The sequence below is a fragment of the Rana temporaria genome, chromosome 10 (assembly GCF_905171775.1).
Source record: "Rana temporaria chromosome 10, aRanTem1.1, whole genome shotgun sequence".
In the NCBI taxonomy this organism is placed as follows: Eukaryota; Metazoa; Chordata; class Amphibia; order Anura; family Ranidae; genus Rana; species Rana temporaria.
In genome coordinates, this window is record NC_053498.1 from 136,761,799 (window position 1) to 136,779,576 (window position 17,778).

Here is a 17,778-nt window from a genome sequence, read left to right on the forward strand (position 1 = left end):
TTATGGATGTTGGGCCAGGCACTCCACTTTTCAGCGGAATTTATCAGATCGGATGCCTAGCAGGTGTCTGAGGACACAAGTGCGCTGAGATCCACCTCCCCACATTGACGGTCTGATCGGGTCCACCTGAAAAACTGTCAGGCAGACCCAATCGGTCCGCTGGTGTGAAGGGAACCTTATACTCACTAAAAAAAAAAAATCTAAACCGCACTACTTGCACTGATGGTTACAAATGTGGGAATCCAGTGGTTTGAAAACAAATATTTATCTTTTTTTTTTCATTAAAGCCCGTGGTGTGTGAACACACTCCAAAAACTCCACCCGACGCCCCAGAAAAAAAAGTGCACACACATAAAGATTGATTCACAAAAAGTGCAACGGTGTACACACATGGTGCTCCGAAATCAAAGGACCTTGCTCTGATCCCCCGGGGCGTTAGGCTCCAGACGGGGACTCGAGTGCTTGCACTTGGTCCATCTGGCCGAAACAAACCCTGTTCTCTAGGAGGTCTCTCCCATATGAGATGTCCACACACTCCCAAGACTTTCAGGGCAGGCCTCGAGGACCTACACCCTACCAGTCACACATGCAAAACCGCGTAGAAACAAGAAAAGACAAGAAAGTGACAAAGGGGCTTATATAAAAAAAGTGGGGGAAGCAAGTGGAAAGAGGAAGTGAAAGTGACCATTGTGCAATACAATGGCCGGACCCTTCGGCCAGGAATCAAAAATTCCTCTGGTCCTAGCCAAAAGGCTCAGCCCTAGAGGCAAGTGTGAAAAAAGGGTGTGAACTGCGGTGACCTTGGTGCCAATTCAAAGTGTTCCTCACTCACAATGAAGTTACGGCACCCCTGGACTGCCACTCCAGGGGCACATGCACCATGGGCTCCCTTGGGGCCTGGTCCTCAGCCGGACCAGTGCAACCTCCATCCCTGCCAGATATGGATCCGTTCTAGGTTTTCTCGGGGAGATCTGCCGACGCCAGATACGGCCTCCACCGATACTAGCCTTTCCAGGCCCCCCATCATTCCAGTGGATTTGCATGGCAACACCCTGATCTAGGTTGGCTAGGAACAGAGATCACACCAATCCTAGCCAAAAGGTCGGAATCCCCAGCCTTCGGCCAGACCAGTGCAGCACCCATCCTCACCAGGAGTACCCTTCTGGCCCACTCCGACTGGACCAAGTACTAGCCTCCAATACCAAGGAGCACTCAGGTTCGGCCCCTGCCGATATGCCCATCTAGATACCATCACGACAGAGGATTTGCATAGCCCTCCCTGATAGGAGCAGCATAGTGTCTCTTATGGCAACTGATAAGAACAGATACTACACTTGATCTTAGCCAAAAGGCTGAGAAATTATACAAATATTTATTATTAGAGTTGAACAGAATATTGGATGACGATTAACAAAGATGCTGGCTTCCTGAAGGAACGCCAGTATGGCTGTCTGTATTCCACACGGGTGGGGATTATCGCATATAGCACCAAAAATACCCATACCATGCAATGATACCGAGCTTTGTGAGCTAAACTAAATTAGTGATATTGTAACATTCTTTTTTTATGCTAAATCTCTACATTTCAATATTCCAAACCATGGACATACTGTGGTATCTCCACTTGCTGTGAAAATGGGAAAAGGGAGAACAGTAGGATTGAGTGACTCCTTCAGCCTCTGCACATTTCCCCATTAGGGTAAATTAAACACATACACACCAGCTTTTACAATGGTATGTTTTGGGCACTGGGGATGGACAGACAAGATGTTTCTCATTGGACTGGAGCTCCTTTTTAAAGTTTTTTTAAAGGAATACAAATCAATAAGCACGCTACTTACAGTAGACGGTCAGCCTGATGGTAAGTTGTGTGCGCGTGTCGAGATGCAAGTTTTTTGCTAAACAAGTGTATAGTCCCGTCTGGGTCCGTATGATCCTGGGAAAGATGTACATTTGTCCTGTGTCCAGCTGAGAGTTATTGTAGAACCAGATATACTCGCATGGAGGGTTAGAAGACGCTGTGCAGTTCAGGATGACTTTCTCCATCTCGTTGGCAGCAAAACCGTTCTCACTTATGGCGTAGGGCTCAATGGTAATAGTAGGCTCATCTGGACCATCTAAAAGGACAGAATCCAAATGTATAAAGTCAGTAACTAGTTCATTTTCAGCTCTGGTATTTTAGTCATAAGGGGACATTCTGTAACGGGGAGACAGTGCAGACATCTTATGCAATTTTATATCAATTGTTGATACAAAGGATAAATTCACTTTTAGGGAACAAAAAAAAAAAAAGCAAATAAAAATATAATATAGCATATACAATCACTGCACAAGTCAGATTGTAGTTTAAAGCGGAAGTAAACCCATCGATTTGATAGTTTCAAAAAACAGTTAACATTCCCGGCATGCCGGAAATGCTAGCTGTCACATTTGCTTGTGCTCTCAACCAAACTGTCAAACCATCCAATGGCTAGTTTCATAACTGATCACATGTGCAGCATCATGGCAGTTGTAGAATAAACAGAGGCCAAGATGGCAGCTTCCTTGGCTGAAAACGATAGGAGGGTTTACTTCCACTTTAATGTTATTAAAAAATAAATACATTTCCTATTTAATCTGAAGCAACTGTAATTCTATGTAAAATGCAATGTAATATGGCAACTTGGAAGCGTTCGGTACAGAACACCCATAGAAGTGTAATTTTCTGCTTGTGTGGTTGGCTCGCTGATTTTCCCAGAAGTCTAGATGAAGTTTTAGGTATCCCCTGCAATAGTGATTTTTGTTCATACTTTACAAGGTTTAAATACTGCTAAACTGGTGCAGAAACTGCAGCTTTTCTCATCAGAATACTAAAGCCGGCCATACCGCACAAATTTCAATCCATGTGTATCAATGCCTGTTCAACGGAAGTTTCCAAGATGCCTGTTCAACACCCCTTTCAAGATGGCCACAATATGCCGCCATCGCAACACGTGTGCGACATCACCCCGGCCATTTCGGTCATGTCGGGCACATGTGTGACAGCCTGGGGATCCACCAGTGTGGGCTGATGTGTGCCTTCGGAAGATTTGGAGCTGTAAGGGGATTGTCTAGCCAGTGGGCCACACTTTTGTGTTAATATGATGTCTCCCTTCCTTTTTCTCGATCTTTAAGGGGCTTTCTCCTGTGGTATGGCCGACATTGCTGGCTTTTAGTGGTGGTGGTCAGTCATGCCGCTAGATGGCTCCTTTGCAGATTTTTGGTTGGTTTTTTTTTGGTGGTTTTTGCGTTAGTAATTAATGATTGTTTTTTGCTAATATTTTTGAATAGTTGGGGGGTTAAAACAAATATTTTTTTTATTTGCATGGTTTGCTAATATTTTTTTTTTTTCATGTTGTTTCAGCTCCTATGGGATCCCTGTGGTTATACGCTGGCCTTCACCTTTCTCCCCTCAGCTTGCTCTGGGTTGGAAATAAATGAATTGTGATGTTTTTAGACTGTGAAGCCAGACTTCTTATATCCTTTGAATCATTCATCTACTACTTCATTTGGAGCTATGTCTGTGTTACTGTGATGTAGACAGATGTAATAAATGTGGTAGGCCATATACCGGTTTATTATTACAATTCTTCTACAAAAATTGGAGCAAGGTTGGGTGGGACTGTACATGTATCATGTAGGGTTTTTAAGAAAAATACACCAATCAAGAAAAATTAAAGGAGGAGAATGTATACAATTTTTTTTTTAACATATATCCATAGAAAAGTTTAAATATCCCAAAACAAACAACTTAAAAACACTATTGCAGTGTAACTTATCCAAGGTGTTGTTTTCTTGGTAAAGGGATAAAAAAATATATAAAACAGTGCATTTCTGTTTATTTTTATTTCTTCCTCTTGCCTCCTCCTCCCCCCCCCCTTATTGAATTGAATTATTGAATCATAACCTCAATGTAATATAATATGTACAATTAGTCATTATGCAAAAAGATCACTGTTGTTAATATATCTATACCTTATCTTTACAGCGTATATATACACATATATAAAAAATATCCTATAATCGGAGACCCTGATGAAGCAGGCCATCACACGAAACGTGTAGGTCGACTGTACATATTCCTTTACCAGGATAACAACAATCTGGATAAGTTACACTGCAATAGTGTTTTTAACTTGTTTGTTTTTGGATATTATTACTGTTCTATGGATATAGGTTAAATAGAATTGTATATTTTCCTTTAAAATGTTCTTGATTGCTGTATTTTTCTTAAAAACCCTACATGATACATGTAAAGTCCCACCCAACCTTGCTCCTCCAATTTCTGTATATGCTTTCCCGCAGGCAATCATCCCACATTTACCCCCCAAACTTTTCGACTATATTACCTGCCTGGAGTATGCATGTTCTCTCTGTGCCTGCGTGGGTTTCCTCGGTTAACCGGTACTCCGGTTTCCTCCCACACTCCAAAGACATGTTGGTAGATTAATTAGATCCTGTCTAAATTGGCCCAAGTATGAATGAGAGTTTGGGACCTTAGATTGTAAGCTCCTTGAGGGTAGGGACTGATGTGAATGTACAATGTATATGCAAAGCGCTGCATAAATTGACGGCGTGATATAAGTACCTGAAATAAAATTTAAAAATTCGAAATTTTCATCATGGAGGTCCATCTCATTTTCCCTGAGGAAGCGCTGGAGACGCATTAAGCATGTGGGCGGGATATAGTTTTCATAAGTAGTACTGGCACCATATTTGTAATGTTTTAGATTTATTTGCTGCCCTTTGTGCCATTTCTATGGATATATATGATATTTATATGCTATTAAAATATGAGGTGCAATAACGTATGGCCTGTGCAAATGGATTTGTGTTTTAACTTTGAAATAATAAAACTTTGTTAAAACTTATTTTTGTGTTGTTTTTGAGCTGGTGCCCTAAAAAGTCCCTGCCACCCACCATAGAGTGTTTCTATAACATTCTGAGATGGGCGCAGGATGAGTCTCAAATCACACCACTATGATTTTGGGTTTCAATGCCTGTTGACAGAAGTCAGTAGTTATATCAACTTTGTTGAAAAATGTTTGTCAATCAGCCAGCTGCAGCCTCTGATGAGTGAATTCTAGCAGCAGAGAGTCCCAATAGGAATGATTCCTCCATCCATCTCGCTTGAGAGGAATCAGTTTTTTTTAGTTTGTTTTTGGTTTAGCCTGTTGGCTAATCAAAAAAAGGGAGTAATCTACAGGGAACCTTTGAGGTGATTATAATGAACCAGCCCCTCCCATTCAGAATCAGTCTGCAAAGTGTACTGTGAAACAAACAGATTTTCCTTCAGAGCTGAACAAGGTAACAACATTTTTTAAAATCCTTGCAATGTACATATGGTTGTCCAGATACGTATCGGTGCGGATACCAAGCATTTGCACTTGCTCCAATTTTTGTAGAAGAATTGTAATAATAAACAGGTATATGGCGCACCACATTTACATGTGTACTCATCAGTACTGCATATTAGTGCCGCTGTCAAAATAAAATAAAATAAAAAGTATTAGTATCGGCGAGTAAAAGTGGTATCGGGACAACCCTAAATGTACATCACCCAGAAGGGATTGTTTTTTTTCTCAACAAAAAAGTGGCGTTACACCTATTTTGTCTATCCCCCTGGATCTGCTGGTAAGAGGACAGTATTTTTGCACTGTGTAAAATCTTTTTTCCTGAGTCCATTGAGGGACACAGCTTAATAACAATTGGGCAGCATAGGATTTTACCACCACCTGCAGGAGAGATGGACACTAGGCACATAGAAAATAAAGGCCAGCCCCCAAGGATATATAACCATTCCCACCTTACAACTTGCCAGTGGTAGCAAGCAGTTCAAATAGAAAACGAGAAGAGATGAGAGGAAGGATATGTGTTCCTCAATGGATCCAGAAATAAAGATTGTGAAGCTCAGAGAATAGCATGCTGAAATAAAAAATGTGTACAGCCTGTGAATGAGGCATGTGTTCTTTCTATTAGAAGGAACAAATCGGCTGCAAAAATGTCCAGTGCAAGCTGAAGCCAAGACATTCCAGCGACTACAAAGAAGCTGTGCACCGGCATCTGCCACCATCACAACGTGGGGCATGGAGGTGTTAAGGAGTTTCATCCTGTCCCTAACCCTAGCTGGCCACAGAACATACTATGGGCCAGATTCACAACCAGCGGGCTTAACTTAAATGTTCCGATTTAAGTTACACCGCCGCAAAATTTCTACCTAAGTGCCCGATCCACAAAGCACTTACCTAGAAATTTGCAGCTGTGTAACTTAAATCCGTCCGGCCCTAGGCGGGCCCAATCTAATGGGGCGAGTCCCATTTAAATTAGGCGCGCTCCCGCGCCGGACGTACTGCGCATGCTCCCGACGCTATTTTCCCGACGTGCTTTGCATTACGTTACGCTGAGTTTTGTGAATCGCGACGGGTAAAAAAGAGATGCGGCGGGAAAAAAAAAAAAAAAAAAATTTGACAGCAACGCGGGAAAGAAGGGTATACTTTTACATGGTGTACTAAGTTTACACTTTGTAAAAGCAGCCCTAATTTTGCGACGGCAAACTAACACTTACGGAGAATTAACGAAGGGAAAAACCTTTGTGGTTCTCCGTAAGTGCTCATTTGCATACCCGACGCGGAATTTCGACGAGAAATGCCCCCAGCGGCGGCCGCGGTACTGCATCCTAAGATCCGACAGTGTAAAACTATTACACCTGCCGGATCTTAGGAATATCTATGCGTAACTGATTCTATGAATCAGCCGCATAGATAGAAACAGGGATATGACGGCGTATTAGCAGATACGCCTGCGTATCCCTTTTGTGGATCTGGCCCTTTGTTCCCATCAGCATCTGCACATTTGGACTGTGGAGGACAAAAAAATAAATAAATAAAAAGATACCTGTAATAAAACTGCTGTCGTGAACGCTTGAACTTCCCCGAGCATAAAATTCTCAGAGTCTTCCCACACCAGGGCAGTTGCAGATGCATGTACAGCTGCTACTACTACAAGTGGCTCTAGAGGACCATATTATTCACATTTTGAGGTCATACACTTATGCAGCCCACAAAGCTGAATAAAAATTAGGGAATCCCCACACACAGAAAAAGATAATCGCTCTCCTTGCCAAACTAGGGAAAAAGCAGACAAGCCCCGAAAGAATAATTTAGGTAGCGCCCGGGCCACATGACAAGGTCTGGCGGGCCGGATTTGGCCCGTGGGCCTTGTGTTTGCCACCTGTGCTCTAGAAGGCTGCCCTTCAGTTTGCCTAGCGTCCATTTCTTCTGTAGTCAGAAACATAACCTTACATTGCTTAATTACCACCAAGTTGTGTTCCTCATAAGGCTAAAGAAATAACATTTAACCAGTTTACGCCTTGGAGCAGATCTAAAGTGTATGTACAGTGAGGAAAATAAGTATTTGAACACCCTGCTATTTTGCAAGTTCTCCCACTTGGAAATCATGGAGGGGGTCTGAAATTGTCATCGTAGGTGCATGTCCACTGTGAGAGACATAATCTAAAAAAAAAAAATTGCAGAAATCACAATGTATGATTTTTTAACTATTTATTTGTATGATACAGCTGCAAATAAGTATTTGAACACCTGTCTATCAGCTAGAATTCTGACCCTCAAAGACCTGTTAGTCTGCCTTTAAAATGTCCACCTCCACTCCATTTATTATCCTAAATTAGATGCACCTGTTTGAGGTCATTAGCTGCATAAAGACACCTGTCCACCCCATACAATCAGTAAGAATCCAACTACTAACATGGCCAAGACCAAAGAGCTGTCCAAAGACACTAGAGACAAAATTGTACACCTCCACAAGGCTGGAAAGGGCTACGGGGAAATTGCCAAGCAGCTTGGTGAAAAAAGGTCCACTGTTGGAGCAATCATTAGAAAATGGAAGAAGCTAAACATGACTGTCAATCTCCCTCGGACTGGGGCTCCATGCAAAATCTCACCTCGTGGGGTCTCAATGATCCTAAGAAAGGTGAGAAATCAGCCCAGGACTACACGGGAGGAGCTGGTCAATGACCTGAAAAGAGCTGGGACCACCGTTTCCAAGGTTACTGTTGGTAATACACTAAGACGTCATGGTTTGAAATCATGCATGGCATGGAAGGTTCCCCTGCTTAAACCAGCACATGTCAAGGCCCGTCCTAAGTTTGCCAATGACCATTTGGATGATCCAGAGGAGTCATGGGAGAAAGTCATGTGGTCAGATGAGACCAAAATAGAACTTTTTGGTCATAATTCCACTAACCGTGTTTGGAGGAAGAAGAATGATGAGTACCATCCCAAGAACACCATCCCTACTGTGAAGCATGGGGGTGGTAGCATCATGCTTTGGGGGTGTTTTTCTGCACATGGGACAAGGCGACTGCACTGTATTAAGGAGAGGATGACCGGGGCCATGTATTGCGAGATTTTGGGCAACAACCTCCTTCCCTCAGTTAGAGCTTTGAAGATGGGTCGAGGCTGGGTCTTCCAACATGACAATGACCCGAAGCACACAGCCAGGATAACCAAGGAGTGGCTCTGTAAGAAGCATATCAAGGTTCTGGCGTGGCCTAGCCAGTCTCCAGACCTAAACCCAATAGAGCAGGGATAAGCAATTAGCGGACCTCCAGCTGTTGCCAAACTACAAGTCCCATCATGCCTCTGCCTCTGGGAATCATGCTTGATGCTGTCAGAGTCTCGCTATGCCTCATGGGACTTGTAGTTTGGCAACATCTGGAGGTCCGCTAATTGCTTATCCCTGCAATAGAGAATCTTTGGAGGGAGCTCAAACTCCGTGTTTCTCAGCGACAGCCCAGAAACCTGACTGATCTAGAGAAGATCTGTGTGGAGGAGTGGGCCAAAATCCCTCCTCCAGTGTGTGCAAACCTGGTGAAAAACTACAAGAAACGTTTGACCTCTGTAATTGCAAACAAAGGCTACTGTACCAAATATTAACATTGATTTTCTCAGGTGTTCAAATACTTATTTGCAGCTGTATCATACAAATAAATAGTTAAAAAAATCATACATTGTGATTTCTGGATTTTTTTTTTGATTATGTCTCTCACAGTGGACATGCACCTACGATAACAATTTCAGACCCCTCCATGATTTCCAAGTGGGAGAACTTGCAAAATAGCAGGGTGTTCAAATACTTATTTTCCTCACTGTATGTCTAATTGGCGTTAAAGTGTTTTTTGCCGTATCAGTAAAACATATTTCTTAGCGTACAGTACCAGACACAGCTTTAATTTAATCTAAGTGTATCATATGCAGCTACCTTCAGGTGATTGGACACTGGAAAAAAAAAGCTGCAAGGAAAATCCATTATATAACCCCTCCCAGTCCCAACACCCCTTAGTTTTGTAGCAATGGGGAGATCATGAAGAACAGAGGGCAGGTACCGGTGTCCTGTACTGGCAAGTCAAACCCCTTTTGTTAACAATACAGTATGGGACACAGGAAATGTATTCTTTAACCAAGGGATGTCCAAAAGCAGTCCAACTGAGGGGTGGACAACACAGCAAACAAATGCTATGAGGCCCAAGTAAAAAAAGAGGAGCAAGAAGTACAAACAGAAGAAGCAAGAACAAGCAGGGAGTAGCAGCTGAGAGAGAACAGTGAATACCACATCCAACCAATGGAAAGAAAACTTCCAGATGTTGTACAAGAGCAGGACAGAGAGAAACTGAAACCAAGTCCTGGTTCAGGTGAATAAAGAAGAAGACATCTTATGAAGAAAAAAAGCTATGGCCTCAAACTAACCTTGTCTACCTTGGAACGTGCCATGCAGAACCAAAATGTAATGAGAAGGCAATCACACATGTAAAGCTAGACAGGGAAAAGTCCCTGTCAAATTCCAGGGGCAGTCCAAAGGAACTGACAGAAAAACATGGTTGAGATCCCAGTCAATCACTAGGAAAAAATTAAGGAAGAACAAATGCAAGTAAAACCCTGTACAAAGGCTCTGCCAAAAAGTGAGAGGCTATTTTTCTCTGAATTGAAGTGATAAGGCCAAGAATAAACCCTTGATGGTCCTCAAGGTCCAGTGCTGACCCATACCGGACTGGAGAAACCAGATTCATCCCACAGCTTGGAAAGAAATCCTGGTTTCATATCAAGAAAAAAAAAAACATTCAAGAGTGAAGGCATACTTTATGAGAAATCATTCCCTGAGCGTTGGTCTGGATAAACTGAACCTATGAATTTCAGTGCACCCTACTGCACCGACTAGGAATACCTGGAACTGGAGACAAACAAGGCAGTTCATGGCTAAAACTGTAAACTAGGAAGGCAACGTGCAGAATATCTGCACCAATGATAGAGTTTCCAAACACCTACATGGGAGGACCATTAAAACCAGGGGTGGGCCTTTAAAACCCACAAAACACAATAATAAAATCAGATTTGGGTACTCTAAGCGATTAGATGAAGGATGATCTAGGCTTCAGGTCTTCACAGTCCGACGTACGTTGGATAGCTGAGTCTGAGTCCGACGTTCGGCTACTTTCGGAAAATCGTGACGCGTTGTAGGCGACCGTTGGAAGCCTGTCAATCTAATAGGAGCGCCCAGTCCAGCAGCCCATACCCAGAAGTGTCGGAGAAGATCCATCTCTAAAACGGTAAGTACTGCTTCGATTTTAAAAAAAACACCCGATTCCCCTTCACAAAATGAGCCTCAATCTAATGTTAAAAATTGTTTTTCGGTTAAACCCCCGCTTTAAGGACACTAGCAAAAACGGAGGCTTGCTGGGATTAATTAAGCCAAGTCCCTGCAGCTTTCCTTTCTGCTAGTGTCCAATCATCTGAAGGTAGCTGCACATAACCCATGATTAAAAACTGAAGATTGCACATCCTGTATAATATGACTAAATAATTAGAATTACATCCATGATGTAGTCTGTCACTAGCATTAACACAGCATATTTTGTCCCCCCCCCCCCCCTATGTTTTTAATACCTGTCAATACTGCCAGTAGATCCATTCATTTTACATTTTCTGTAACAAGCCAAGCTGTCCAGCAATCTTTGGACAAGTGTTAGTTTCTTTGTCACTTAGGTAAAAGTTAATCAAACACTGCTGTGTGACTTATTTTGAAAAGATTTTTATTTTTTTAAGTTTACAACGCATACATTGACAACCACACAGGAGATAGAGAGAAAATCTATGAAAACATCATAAAAACATATATTCTGTAAACCATAAAGTAGAGCAAGAAACCAACTTTGGGGGTTAAGGGAATGCATGGAGGCGAGTTGTATTGAAGTTAATAAGATAAATAGGGAAATCACAGAGGTCTTGAAGGGCTACATGGTGGTGGTTTAGCCTGAAGGGGGCTTCAAAAGGGGGCTATAGACATTTCCTGTAGAAGAAATGGCAGGGTCAGGGGGGGTTGGAGGGGCAGCTAAATGAGGAGTTAGATTTAGGTAAAGAGGGCAGGAAAAGAAGAGGGAAGAAGAAGAAGTAGAGGGAGAGGGTACAAGAGAAGGAAGAAGAAGAGAGAGGAAAGATGAGGGATAGAGAGAGAAAAAAAAAAAAAGTGTCATAGAACATGAGAACGCCAAAGTCATCTGATGTTTAAAATAGTAAACAAGACGTTATTGGAAGTTGTAGGTCGTGAATACATTATCCAGGGCTTTGATATTTTTTTTTCTGTGTGTTTCCGTTGCGATGGTTGTTAGTTTCTTATTTATCTTTACGCCATTTATTCAATTTTTGACTTCGACGAAGTTCAAGGAGGGAGTCTTCCTAACTCTAGCGATGGTCAACCTGGTGGCCATAAAAATATTTGTAATTAGGGTTCTCTTCACTCTGAAAATATCTCAAAACAGGCTTATAAAGAAGTGCTTCCCATGGATTCTTGCATAGACTGGTATTGAGGAGAGAGCAGATGAGGTTGTATACCCTTACCCATAATCTATTAACTCAAGGGCAGGTCCACCAGATGTGTACCATTGAGTCTGGTACAGAACAGCCCTGAAATAAGTGGATAGATAAGTGGGAATTTATTTGGCCAAGCTGGGCGGAATATAAAACCATCTCAATAAGATCCTGTAAGAGTTCTCTAATCCTAAAACATTTCTAGAACTTTCGCTGATCACTGCCCAGGTCATCTGCCAGTCCTGTAGAGCTGTCCTCAGTTTAGTAGGTTGTTTGGGTATGTATTGTGGGGGATATAATAGATGGCACAGATTAAGGAAATAAGGACCAGAGAGCATGGGTCATTAATTTATCACACTGAGCTGGTTGCCAAGGAGCAGTCCGCCGTGATCTTAATGGATGAAGGGGGCAATCAACTGTTGACGTTGCCAGGTGGCCCCGCCCCTTGAGACGTTACCGGCCAACTCCACCCCATAGCTATGGCAGACGTCGGGAGCCTTCGACGAGACCTGAGGGTTTTTTTTTTTTTTTCGGGTTTCCGGCAGGCATTGTGATTGATGATGCATCTACAACGGGGGACATTTTTTTTTAAAATGTAAAAAAAAAAAAAAAAAAAAAGGGACTTGCCAAAACTTGTGTTCTGTCTTCCTACTTTTTAAGTGAATGGGTAAGGATAGTATGTACCTCATACTCATTCACATAAGGGGGGGGGGGGAGTGGGTTCTGGGGGGCTGCATGCTCGCATAAGGGTCTGGTATGGATTTTGGGGGAACCCCACACCATTTTTTTTTCTTACATTTTGGGCTTGGGGTTCCCCTTAAAATCCTATATCGGGTCTGGTATGCTGTTTTTTTTTTCATAATTTTTAAAGGATAAATTCACATTTGGGAACATGTTAAAAGTTTCACCAAATTTTATGGTGGAACATTTATGGTGGAACATGTAACATCTTCCCAATACTGCAGCAGCCCCCGCTTCCCCCCTCCCTGTGGCCACGTCATTCATTCACACAGCTGTGTTTCAATGAACTACAAGCCCTGACATCCTTGGCGGCTGTCGGCTTACAGTTCTCAATAAACTACCACAGCGCTGTGGAGTACTGTGGTAGCTTGTGGTGTCTCCCTGTCAGCTTGTATCGGCTTACCTGTACGGGCAAGCAGATATAGTAACAGTGGGCAGGAAACCTGCATGGCATCATCGATCTGCTGATCGCTGGTACAATGCTTTACAGTGCAAAAAGATGTGCATTTATTACTTTAAGAAAAAGTGAACTTATCCCTAAATACTGTAGCTGCGATGTTGGCACTCCAATCCGATCCATCAATCGGCTCCGGGTGCAAATGCCAGCATCTTCACTAAGGGAAACGGGAAGTGAAGCTTTGCGGCTTCACAGGCTGTTTCCTACTGAACATTGCGCTGTGCTTTGCGAGTAGTCCTGCTATTACAAATAAATACGTGAAAAGTGTGGCGTGTATTTGTATTCATCCCCCTTTATTCTGATACCCCAAACTAAAATCTAGGAATAACAAGAACATATTTCTGGACAGCCGCACTCTTGAACAATTGTTGCCTCGGACAGCTGACGCGTTTCACACTATATCTAGTGTTTAGTCATAGCTAAACTAAAATATAGTGGAAACACTTGCCTTCAGAAGACTCCTAATTAGTAAATTTAATGTAATTTAATCTCAGAATAAATACAGCCGATCTGTGAAGCCCTCTGAGGTTTGTTAGAGAACCTTAGTGAACAAACAGCATCATGAAGGCCAAGGAACACACCAGACAGGTCAGGGATAAAGTTGAAGTTTAAAGCAGGGTTAGTTTTTTTTTTTTTAAATATCCCAAGATTTGAATATCTCAGATCTCTGTTCAATCCATCATCTGAAAATGGAAAGAGTATGGTACAACTGAAAATCTACCAAGACATGGCCGTCCACCTAAACTGACAGGCCGGGAAAGAAAAGCATCAATCAGAGAAGCAGCCAAGAGGTCCATGGTAACTCTGGAGGAGCTGCAGAGATCCACAGCTCAGGTGGGGGAATCTGTCCACAGGACAACTATTAGTTATACACTCCACAAATCTGCCCTTTATGGAAGAATGGTTGAAAGAAAGCCATAAGAAGTCCTGTGCAGTTTGAGAGAAGCCATGTGGGGAACACAGCAAACGTGGACGAGGGTGCTCTGGTCAGATGAGACCAAAATTAAAATGTGGCAGAAAACCAAACACTGCACATCACCCTGAACACACCATCCCCACCGTGAAACATAGTGGTGGTAGCATTATGTTGTGGGGATGCTTTTCTTCAGCAGGGACAGGGAAGCTGGTCAGAGTTGATGGGAAGATGGGTGGAGTAACATACAGGACAATCTTAGAGGAAAACCTGTTAGAGTCTGCAAAAGACTTGAGACTGGGGTGGAGGTTCACCTTCCAGCAGGACAACAACCCTAAACATACAGCCATATCTACAATGGAATGGTTTACTTTAGATCAAAGCATATTCATGTGTTAGAATGGCCCAGTCAAAGTCCAGACCTAAATCCAATTCAGAATCTGTGGCAAGACTTGAAAATTGCTGTTCACAGACGCTCTCCATCCAATCTGACAGAGCTTGAGATATTTTGCAAAGAAGAATGGGCAAAAATGTCCTTCTCTAGATGTGCAAGGCTGGTAGAGTTATCCCCAAAAAGACTTGCAGCTGTAATTGCAGTGAAAGGAGGTTCTACAAAGTATTGACTCAGGAATACAAATGCACCCCACCCTTTTCACATATTTATTTGTAAAACATTTGGAAAACCATTTATCATTTGAGTGGAAAATGTCAAGGGGTATAAATACTTTTTCAAGGCACTGTAGGTCCAAGGCCACTCAAAGGAAACTCCTGGATGGAGTGTAGAAGTAGCAAGGGAGCAATATCAGGGACCAAGTAATAAGAGTGGAGGTTTGGAATGGCAAGTTCACTGCTCTAAGTTATCACTGCACAATGAACAGTGCCTGTTACCCTGTTGAGAGGAAGTAGAAAAACAATGGATCTACTGGCAGGATCTACAGGTGAACAAATTATGTTCTGGGGGACTATGGGGGAAAAAAATAGACTGTTAATGCTAATGACAGACTGCACTGTAAATGTAATTTTTTGTTTTGCTATAGTTAATTTTAAAGGCCAACTTCAGCTTTGCTATCACTTTAAATAGTATTTTTGCACTAGGTGCTGTTAGTGCTTTACAAATGGCATGTAGCATAAGCTTCCCACCTACAGTATATAGCACTGTGTTCTGGTAGCAGTATGGGGGCACCCTGTCCTGTTCCACTAACAAAACTTAGTCGAGTTGAGCACTACTTGTCGATTCACAGCAAGCCTTGCATTTTGATGAATAAATACAAGGCTTCCTCCGATTGGCTGGGGTGGAGGGGTAGAGGGACGATGTCATAATCATCACCCTAGCCAATGTCAGGAGCTTGTAGCGCTCCTGCTCCTTGATAGCTGCTGGTCTCATTCCAGCATCCTGGTTTTGGCTGGAATGCATTCTCCCCGTCTGTCCACCTGCAAGGTAATTGATATAGCCAGCCTTTGGGTGGAGACCAAACCTGATATAAAGGCAGCTAAGCCTGCAGTCTATACTTCTGAGAGCATTGTTAGCTCCCTGTTTGTCTGCACTGCTTTGCTGTTTGGAATCCCCTGTTTATCACCTACGATTGGAACTTGGACTATTCTCTGAACTTTGCCTGCCTTCTGACTACAGTTTGGACCCTGACTATTCTGATCCTTGCCTGCCTTGTACCTAGACTATCATTGAACCATTCTGCCTGTCTGCCAACCGCAAGTCTTGGTTTACTGTTCTCAGGTCTGCACCTGCCCCGGGGTGGTGGCCAGGCACTATAAGATTGTGCATAAGACCGGGGGGGGGCAACCGAGTACCGGTAAGCCTGTTTGCCTTATGGGAAAGGGGGCTGCTTTAGCTGAAGAACACAGAAGCCAGCTATAGTGTCTGACCACCTGCGATGGGGTAGGCATGACAGCCAATCAGAGGAAGCCTCGTATTTATTCATAAAAATAAAAGACTTCTTGTGAATGGCTGAACAGGGCTCAGTATGATTTTATTTTGTCCAAGGATTGGGGCAGGAAGTCCCTAAACTGCTGCCGAAACACAATGCACAGTATCGAATACAGCTGATGCTACATATATCTATATATATAAAACTCAACGTGTGTGTGTGTGTGTGTGTGTGTGTGTGTGTGTGTGTGTGTGTGTGTGTGTATGTATGTATGTATGTATGTATGTATGTATGTATGTATGTATGTATGTTCCAGCATCACGTCCAAACGGCTAAAGATATTAACATGAAACTTGGCACACATGTTACTTATATGTCAGCAACAAACATAGGATAGGTGGTTTAACCCTTACCCACCCCCATTTGCCATGGTCAGGGTTTTTCTTTAAAGTCCCATTCAACTCTATGGGAAATACATGTTACTTCATAACTTCCAAACGGCTGTACATATTTCCATAACACTTGGTCACATGTTACTTATATGTCCACTTAAACTATAGGATAGTTAATTTATCCCTTAACTACCCCCATTTGTGAGGGTCAGGGTTTTTGTTTAAAGTCCCATGCAAATCAATGGGAAATGTATGTTCCCACATAACTTCTGTACGCCTGGAGATATTTCAATAATACCTGGTACACATATTACTTATATGCCAAATAAAAATATTTGACAGTTAAATTAACCCTTACCTACACCCTTATATAAAAGATGGGTATATTTATATTACTATGATTTTCCTCCCCAAAAGGTTAAGATAGGAAGACCGGGCAACGCCGGGTATTCAGCTAGTATTTTATATAACAGTAACAGCAACCGCATTTCTTAGTGAAGGAAATCGTTTGGGCAGGTTGGAGCTAAAAAAATGGTAGCGAAGCTGGAGTTACATTTGAAAGAAGTCCAAGAATGCAAGATCTCTGGACTGGGGCAAAGCGCGTTAACTGATGTGCTTTGTTTCTGTTCCCCTGATCCAGAGAACTTCATCTGCAGATAGATATAATGTCTTGGCATGCTTCTGCTCATGGCTAGCATGTTGGTGAAGGCAATACATATATTTCTATGTGGCTGTTTCTGTCAACTGGCTTAATGCAAAACATTCTATTATAATGAAAAACAAAGACTTCACTTACAGACAACATCCAGGGACAGTCTTCCACTGGTCTTTTCACTGACCACGTTCCTCACAGTGCAGGTGTACCAGCCGGTGTGTGCTCTGGTGACTGGCGATAGGACAAACATGTTGTCTGTGCCCTCCTGAACTTTAGATGTTCCCTCAAAGACAGTGTGTCTCTGCCAGATGTATGTAACAGGCCTTGTTCCAACCTCAACCGTACACGCCATATGAACTTCTGTTCCTTCTATTGGTTTCTCTTTATCAATTGTGAAAGTAGGGGTTACAACTGGCACTGAAAACCAAACAAAGTGCAAAATTAAAAACTTTAAATAAATAATATTTCCACAGTCTCTTATTTTATTCAAACTCACTTAATTACTATCCAATTGTCTGACATATACTATTGTTCAGACAATTTCGTAAGTGTACATAGGCAATAGATACCTACTAGGTTAACCGCTAGCCCCTGACGCCGACACACGTGCCCGGCGGGCGCGATCACCGCCGGGCACCCGCGATCGCTCGTTACAGAGCGAGAACCGGGAGCTGTGTGTGTAAACACACAGCTTCCGGTCCTATCAGGGGGAGAAATGCCTGATTGTCAGTTCATACAATGTATGAACAGCGATCAGTCATTTCCCCAAGTCAGTTCACCCCCCTTTCAGTTAGAACACACCCAGGGAACATACTTAACCCCTTCCTCACCCCCTAGTGT

At 42.7% G+C, this 17,778-nt stretch overlaps 1 protein-coding gene and 1 pseudogene across 1 annotated transcript in view; both read right to left on the bottom strand.

The window, feature by feature from the left end:
- Nucleotides 1-17,778, bottom strand: part of VSIG10L2 (V-set and immunoglobulin domain containing 10 like 2) — an 85,940-nt gene that overhangs the window by 37,580 nt on the left and 30,582 nt on the right. Inside the window, exons 3-4 of the mRNA XM_040326356.1 lie at nucleotides 17,080-17,355; nucleotides 1,842-2,117 (exon numbers count right to left, since the gene is read on the bottom strand). Of these exons, the coding sequence (XP_040182290.1) occupies nucleotides 1,842-2,117; nucleotides 17,080-17,355 (552 nt within the window). The remainder of the gene's footprint in view (nucleotides 1-1,841; nucleotides 2,118-17,079; nucleotides 17,356-17,778) is intronic.
- LOC120916602 lies at nucleotides 1,259-1,364 on the bottom strand (annotated as a pseudogene).